Source organism: Cynara cardunculus, unplaced genomic scaffold, assembly GCF_001531365.2.
Source record: "Cynara cardunculus var. scolymus isolate 2C unplaced genomic scaffold, CcrdV1 Un_Scaffold_3226, whole genome shotgun sequence".
In the NCBI taxonomy this organism is placed as follows: Eukaryota; Viridiplantae; Streptophyta; class Magnoliopsida; order Asterales; family Asteraceae; genus Cynara; species Cynara cardunculus.
Window position 1 is genome coordinate 40614 of NW_020201397.1, and position 9191 is coordinate 49804.

Genomic DNA, 9191 nt, shown 5'->3' on the forward strand with positions numbered 1-9191 from the left:
CAATGTGCTGGATCAAGGAGATGGAATCTGTGTTTAACACTATCCGATGCCCGGAAACAGATAAGGTACGATTTGCTGTTTCGGTATTAAAGTCAAATGCTTTATTCTGGTGGGAAGTGGAATCGTCTACCAGAACGGATGTGTTACAGAATATGTCATGGATAGAATTTGTAGATCGATTTAAGAATCAATTTTGTCCTAAAACGACTGTGAGACAAATGGAAGAAGATTTCTTGAAGCTGGAACAAGGAAATAGGACTGTACGGGAGTTTACTGAAAAATTTATTGAATACTCTCGTTTTGCTGAACATTATGTTTCAACCGAATCGAGGAAGATAGAAATGTTTATTTGGGGTCTGAAGTCCTCAATCAGGGAATTTGTTATTGCAATGAACCCCAATACCTTTCCACTAACAGTAGAGGCGGCTGAAGTGACTGAAAGAAACAAGAATAGACAGTCAGAAGGGAGGATTGTTGAGAAAAGGAAATGGGAAGGACCTTCGTCTTTTAGAGGACCCAAGACTGTAAGATATAATAACAGATTTGAACAGAAGAACAATGAGAAAATTCATCAAGATGAGGGTAAGATGGATCCGAGAAAATGTTATAAATGTGGTGAAGCGGGTCATTTGTCCAGAAATTGTCCAACCAACAAAAGGTGTTTTAACTGTAACTCTCCGGATCATATTCGACCGAATTGCCCTTTGCTAAGAAATCCGCAGCTGACAATGGGAGGCAATGCATCGAATGCTCGGGGAAGACCTACTGGAAACCAAGGAGGACAAGGAGGGGCGCGGGGACGATCCTTCCAGATGACTGATATGTGTTGAGAATTCAACACATAATGCATCCGTTTTACGTCTTTCTAGTTAAAATTAGTTGTCTTTCGTTCCCACTTTGAGTCATTTTAATTTATTTATTTTTACTTTTGTTATGGAGCTAAAATATTGTGTTTTGACTTGTTGGAGCATGAAAATATAAGTTAACGGTGAAATTTTTGTAGAACAGACCGATACTGCAGCATTTCAACAGCAACCGCCTGCTGCATACACGGATGAGCAAGGGCTTAAAGATTAAGCTGCTGATTTTTGGATGCTGAATGGAAGACAGCCAGATGCCAGCTGGAAGATCTGTGTAATCTGGAAATTTTTGGACCAAGGGATAATCTTTTGCATATGATCCTTTTTGTTATTAAACCTTGGTCATTAACTATTGGGTTTTTACTTTTTTGGCTAAGACTCCTTGTATAAATAGGAGTGCTTGGGCACTTGTTTAAACATCTCTCATATCATATCTTAAGGATCAAAATCAGCTAGTGAGAGCTGATTTTGAGAGCTTTTGAGAAAAATTTCCAAGTTCTTGAGTTTTTTGAGTTTTCTTCTTTAATTTCTCGTCTTTCATTTTCCGCTCTTTATTTTAAGTTCCTTTACGATTATTGTCATTTACATTCCGTCATTTACTTTCCGCAATTTATTTTCTTGTCATTTACTTTCTCGTCATTTATTTTCTCGTTATTTACTTTCCCGTCATTTATTTTCTCGTTATTTACTTTACGCAATTTACATTTATGTCTTTACTTTCCGTCATTTATTTTTTACTTTCCGTTATGAGTAGCTAAGYTTTTATAGCTTGGGTGTGAGACAAAAATGTGAGATTTTCAAACCGAACGAAAGTAGTTAAGTGTTTTCGAAAACGACGTTCCATTGTTTCATTCGAGTTTTTATAAAACCAAGCACACTTCTTGACGGGTTGATCACTTGAAAGTGTTAAAGTGCGATGGACTTAGAGATAAGTCATCAATAAGCACGTCAACTTCGATGACATAAGAGGTAGACTTGAGAAAGTTGCCGACAAGGAGACTTGTCATTTATGTTTTTCAAAACGTAACTCCCGACAGGTTGGTCGCTTGTCAAAAGTGTCAAAGTGTGATATATTCAGAGATGAAATATCAAGAACACGCCAACTCGAATGATATGGGAATCGGCTCGAGAGAGTGATTTTTAACAAAGAGATTTGTTTATCCATATATTTTGAAAACACCATTGTGTCACTATCCCCGGTCCGGACACCACATAGAGATATGGGTGGAAAGCTATAAGATAGTGAAATGGTGAAGTCCGAGAGGAATGCATTCAAAATAGATGGTGGAACTTAGTTTCGGAACACTGCTTGCTATAGCATTCCTATAGCATTGGCTGCTGGAATTCGTGTTTGGGTCTCACCTTAAGTCTCACACCCTTGCTTCTTTTATATATTCTGAAATTTGTTTTGGATCATATTAAAATCAGAGAAAAGTCTTCGAAATCGCCATATGAAATCATCTCTTTCATTGGACTCTAATATAACTTCGGCTACAATCTCTGTGGATTATAACTCGGTACTTGTACCACTTATTACTTGGAAAGGCGACATTGGGCCATCTTGTATACTTGCTTTTGACCCAATTTCATTAGTCTAGAGGTGTGAAATATAACCGACCAACAAAAACTTGGTCGGTTCTAGTTTGTGGTAACCGTGAGATCCAATCTCAACCACAAATCAATAGATAAATTAGGAAAGTTATAATTTTGGTATTTTTTAATTAAAATTTTTATGCAAGGGCATTTTAGGTATTTTCTATGTGTTGAGTAAAAAATTTACCCTATTATTTCTATTTGAATCAATTTTTCCACCATAATAATATTATTTGATCAGATCATTGAAGTTCGTAGTTACTTCGACTGCAAATTTTTATTTGTTCGAGTATGCAAACTGAAAATCCATAACCCCAATTGCTAAACATAACAGTTTGAAATAACTTCTACTTTAATTTCTTATGTTTGTGATAACATGATAATACCTGTTGCAACCCCTCTTAAAAACTAAAAAAAGTCTCTCTTCTCTCTTTGTCCCCGTCTTCCGGCCACCGCCCTTCGGTTATACCACAATGTGATACTCAAGCACATATAAGATGCATTATGATACCACTGTGTTACATATCCGATCGACCACACAAATAACCTCAGTGTGATACCCAATCACATATAAGATTCATTGTGTTACCACTGTGGTATCACCGGAGAACGGTGGCCGGAGGCCAGAGGACGGAGGCCGAGGGACGGAGAGAGAAGAGAGGAGAGAGGAAAGAAAATACCTAAAATGTCTTTGTATTAAAATTTTAATTAAAAATTACAAAAATTATAAATTTCCTAATTTATCTATTGATTTGTGGTTGATATTGGACCTCACGGTTACCACATATATATATATATATATATATTCACAGAGAGAGAGAGAGATGAAAGTTCAAACGAGAACGCTAACTATTTAAGAAAACAAGAGAAATGTTGTTAATGTACAAAATCACATGCGATTTTATATTAACGTCAAAAAAATGGAATTGGACGACTTTTGATGTGAGTTAAGTCGTGGGAAAAGTCACGCTGAATCATATATGATTTTATACATTAACGACATTTTTCTTTTTTTTTTTTAATTTTTTGTTTGAACCTGCCCATATATATAAATTATATTAATAAACACTCATGTACCTAGGGATGTAAAACAAGTCGAGTTTTTTAACGAACTACACAACCTCGAGCTTAATAATTCTTGAGCTCGAGTCGATCTTGAACACAATATAGAACCCGTTTAACTTAACAAGTCGAACTTCATGAATCTAATGCTCGACTCGGCTAGTTCGAGAGCTCGATTAAATTTTACGAACCAAACATGCTCATATGTTCATAAATAATACAATAAAAATGTTTATATATATATATATATATATATGTATATATATATATATATATATAATTAACAACCTCGAGCCAATAAAGGAGTTAATCGATCGCGAGTACAAGCGTTCATGAATCGAGCTCGACCTAACATTGAAAAAAGTTATTAGAGCTTGAGTCTGGTATGATTTTTCCAAGTAGAGCTAAATAACCTGCTATTCAACTCGACTCTGCTTGTTTACATCCAGGAACGGACCTATAGTGGTGCATACGGTGGCACGTGCTACCGTATTATTCCTCCGTCGAAGGATAAAAAATTTTGGTTTGTAAAAGGTGCAACCATATGTATTTTGAAACTACAATAAGAACAAATTTATTTGGTAGAGTTGATTTGCAAGACTTTTATTCCACTCTAGACCCAAGTTCGAATCCTATTAGTATCATTTTTTTAGTCAAATGATACCACCGTTTAAGAAAAATCCGTATATTTATTTTTTGTAGTCAAACGATGCCAACCGCTTAAAAAAACTTCTTATAATTAAGCGTTACCACCATTTAAAAAAAATTCTAATTTTTCAGTGTTTATTTCTAAATGTACCCACCAAACGGGCACCATTAACACACCATGGGACCACTCGTATAAATGCTGAGCGATCCACCAAATAAGTACACTCACCATTGCTGTAAGTATTTATAGGCAAAAAGACAAAGTTGTAATTTTAAAATGAGTGAAATTGTTAACAATTAAATTAGTTTATAAGACTAAACTAAAAAACGTAAAAATATTACAATAAGTTTATAAAATGTTTTTAAATTTTTTTTAAAGTTTTTTTGCACACTTTTAAAATAAAATGTCTTATTAACTATTTTATACGATACTATTTGAAAATTTATCTTATAAACACAAGTGTCATATAAAAAGACGAGTTTTATAAGACACTTATCAAAAGTGTCCTATAAAATAGCTAATAAGACCTTTTATTTTAAAACATCATAAAAAGTTTATTGAAACATCCAAAAGCATTTTATAAACCTATTATAACGATTTTAGATAAGACGTTTTATATTTTGGTACGATAAACTTATGTTTTATAAATTAGGGCAAAATGCACAAAATAGCAATCTATTTTCGTAAATTTCTTTATTATAACATTGTACTTTCAGTTTTTCTTATTACAGCAATGTACTTTCAAACTATTTTTTATTAGAGCATTGTACTTTAAAAAATTTACCCATTATAGCATTGGGTTACCTTTTGATTTAAATTTACCCATTATACTAGGTTTTCATGTCACCTCATTTTCCACGTAGGCTGTCCACATGTACCATAGTGATGTGACTTTCTTACTACATCATTATACTTTCAAAATTATTTTATTATAACATCTACTAGTTCTTATTAATATTTGAATTTTTTTACATGTTATTTAATAAATGTATTAAATGAATTAAAAAAATTTAAATTATTCATTAATATACCAATATCAATAAAATTAGTAGAATACAACTTATCTCGCTAACATCTTTAAGAAAATATGTGTTTTTTGAAAAAAGAAAAATAAGAATTGTTCCTTTTTTACCAAAAAAAGATTATCTTTTAAATAATATATTATATTTGTTCAAAAACTTTTTACTTGACGTATAAATATATTAAATTAATTAGACTTTTTTGAATTATTTATTAATATAACAATATTAAAAAATTGTAGATAACAATTTATTTCGTTAATATTTTAAAGAGAATTTTAAAAGATATGTATTTATTTGAACAACATAAAATARAAAAATTAYTTTTTTTACAAACAAAATATATCTCGAAAATAATGTTTCATATTTATTTAATAAATATTTYWYTCTAARAATATTTAATTTGAATACAACTTAATAAGAAAAAATAAAAAAAATAAATCTTTTTTTAGATTATAGCAATGAAAAATGAAATTCACTAATAATAATTTGAAATAGATTTTTATTTTAATTTTTGTTAAGTCATCAAAATGATGTGGCATCCACATCACCTCATTAAAGTCACACAAGCAAAAAAGTCAAAGAGTTAACCGGTTTAAACGATAACAGGTTACCCATTGCTATTATAGGTAGATTTTTTAAAGTACAATGTTTTAATAAGAAATAATTTGAAAGTACATTGCTGTAATAAAGGAAAATAAAAGTAGAATGCTATAATAAGAAATTTTATGAAAGTATGTTGTTATTTCATGCATTTAATCATATAAAATATTCTATTAGAACGCTTAAATATTCTAGGCGTTCTATAAAGCTAATTTTGTTGTAGTGTTTATCATTTTTTTTTTCTATCACATCATTGCATCTCAATAAAGTAAAAAAACCTCGATAAAACTCCACAGGTTCTTACAAGAACCTTACTTTCCATTTCTTAATTTATAAAATGTAATTTTCTTTATAAATTATTATATATATATATATATATATATATAGATAGATAGAGAGAGAGAAGCGATCAAATAAAAACCGTCATAATTTGTGTAAACCATATATATCAATCGCATCCATCCATTTTCTTGATCAATGTGTTTTATTTTTATTGATTATAATGTGTTTTATTTTTATTGTTGATCTACTTTAATGATGAATGCTATTTTTTTATAATATTTGAACATAAAATTAATATATTATTTTACAAATGATTTCGTTTTTAATATTACGATATAACATGATATGGTTGCCAGTAATATTACCCTTAACAAAGTTACCATTTTGCCTTTTTTGGGATTATAAAATAAATGTTTATTTTTAATTTTTTTTTAATTTCCTAATATAACGTAAACTAATCTTGACCATTGATAAAAAAATGGATGAATGAGATTAGTTTACATGTTTTACACAAATGAGGGCGGTTTTTATTTGATCGCTCCCCTCTCTCTCTCTCTCTCTTTATATATATATATATATATATATATATATACACACACACACACACATACTAGAAGGGTACTCGCACAATGCAGTGAAATATATCATGATTTTAATATTTCATTTTATTCTTTATCTCAGTCGATGTTATAATATGGTCTTACGTGATTTTGAAAAAAACGATAATGTTTTTATTTTTGAATAAAATATAAATTTGAAGATATCATAAAATTTTGGCAAAAATATACTGATATTAGTATCAAATTAACTATTTAAAATTCCTCATTTGTGTGTAACTTTTTAATTCAATTTTTTTAATTATAATAAAATTTAGGTTCAATAACAAAGTAATTTATATCTGTTTTAATAATATAATTTTCTTATAAAGATAATAATTAATTATTTTGTTAGAACTCGATAATTATCCTAATTATATTTTAGATTTTTTATATGTTAAATGAGATGTTTATTCTATATATGATTATGTTTATCCGCAGTTAGTTACACGAATTCAAATATGAAACTTAATAAGTTATACTTATGCATAATTACTTGTAATCTTGAATTTTAAGTAATATGCATCAATATACAGTACTTTATGAATAAAAAATAGTTTTTAAGAGCTTTTATCAAATGCTTTATAATATAGTATATATATATATATATATATATATATATATATATATTATAAAACTATAAAATTATTAAAATTCAAAAAGAATTATGTAAAAGTTCAAATTTTAGAAAAAAGATACATAGGACCAGGACAAGTCCTCGTAACCGGTTACAAAATACTTTGACCGGCCCTTAGGTTTTTGATTGGAACCGGTTACGTCAGGACTGATTTAAGGGAATAGTGGTCGGCACTGAGACTGAATTAGGTCTGTTCCAACTCGGAACCAATTCTTGGGCATCTCTACGGTGAACCATCAACGGTCAAATAAGGAACACCCAATTAACAAATAAACTTGTAGGTGATTAATTAAGCCAATCAAAGATACATATCGGATGAACATACACAACAAGTTTTCAACTCTAAATTGCATAATACAACAAATCATTCCAATACATACTCGATGCCCCGATTACCAAAAAAATATTGGATGTTATTCGGATTAAATTTACCACGCTCTATGTAACTTTGCTTACCGAAGATGGGGAAATATGTTGATCGGAACAAGTCTACCACAAGCGGGAATTGTAGAGTCACGAAAACTGCAATCGGCAGGCAAGTTAGTCCACCTATTGGAGCCAACATCCAGTTCCTTTGATCAACAAACACAAGGAACAACGTCGCACTAAACGCTATCATCATCATAGTTGTAGAAAGGAACAATGTGCAAAGACCAATGATCAGCCGTCTTGGTAAACTAACAAGAAAATCTTGTTCTGAAAAACGTGCGGTCAGGATTGACAAGAAAACTAAAAGTGCAGTAGTGGATGCAAATAACGAGATTGCATCAGATACCGCAAAGATGGTGAAAGGAATGGTTCCCTTAAACATGGGAATACCGGTTTCTTGATTGCTTCCACCTGGTACAGTAATTGCTGCTGCAAATACGATTGTGGTAATTAGTGCTGCGGTGATACTGCATGATTCCGCTGTGGATTTCATCCACTTTTCTCCTTCCTTCACCAACTTCTCGTGTTCCCTTGTAAACACCATTTCTGGTGTCTCCTTAAAGATGTTCTCTTCAGTGATGTATGCTGGAAACACAAATTTCTCCAATTCCTATAGGATTCAACGAGTTCAGCTTTGTGAAACCGACACTCTAATATTATTGGGTTTATAGGCCGCCAAAAATATATAACCATCCTAATAGATTATAAAACTTCAGCTTATAGGGCCGACCAGTTATGCGTCCTATGTACAAGTACTGTAATAAGTTTATAAGACAGTTTTTTGGACATCTCGACATGTTCAATATGACACTTTTGAATTAAAATATCATATTAGCTTTTTTGTAGGACACTTTGGATGCTATGAACACATCTTTTTTAGGACACTTTTTACTTTTTTCAAATAATGTCAAAAAATTAATTGGACGTTTTACATCTAAGTGTCCTAAAAAGACTTATTTAGACGCCAAAAGCATCAAATAAACTTATAGTAACACTTTTATATAGTACACACAAATATAGAAAAGTTGCTAAGCTAGTAAAAAGAAGAATAACTGAAAATGAATTTGGTCCTATAAAGAAGTCTATTTTGACACTTCCAGACATTTTTTGCGTCGTATGAACCTGATTTGTAGCAGTGTGAAGAGCAAAAACACATGATAGTTTTTAACTTGTTTGCAACATACCTCACGCCATTGCAGTTCCCGTTGGAGTTGCAGTGCAGCTCCTGTAGTACGACTTAGTATACGTGAAGGTGACAATCTTCCGGCCAGGTGTAGAATATTGTTCTTAGAGGAATCCATAACTGTTCTATAAAAGTCTTTACGCTCAACTATGTGATAGATGAGGTTGTAGACTTTTTCTGAACGGTTTATCACTGCTAACTGAATGATGTTAAGCCCGTTTTGATTCTTACAATCGATTGCTTTGGGGAATCGAAATAGAATCTCATCAACAACTTCA

At 31.2% G+C, this 9191-nt stretch overlaps 1 protein-coding gene across 1 annotated transcript; it reads right to left on the minus strand.

The window, feature by feature from the left end:
- Window positions 1–7665: 7665 nt before the first annotated feature.
- Window positions 7666–8223, minus strand: LOC112503554 (ankyrin repeat-containing protein NPR4-like). The gene has a single exon (XM_025107574.1). The coding sequence runs from the start codon at window positions 8221–8223 to the stop codon at window positions 7666–7668; it is 558 nt and encodes a 185-aa protein (XP_024963342.1).
- Between the last annotated feature and the right edge of the window lie 968 nt (window positions 8224–9191).

What these genes read in the sequence shown, in the direction of transcription:
- LOC112503554 (XM_025107574.1), bottom strand. Translation starts at nt 8,223, where the DNA reads ATGAAATCCACAGCGGAATCATGCAGTATCACCGCAGCACTAATTACC.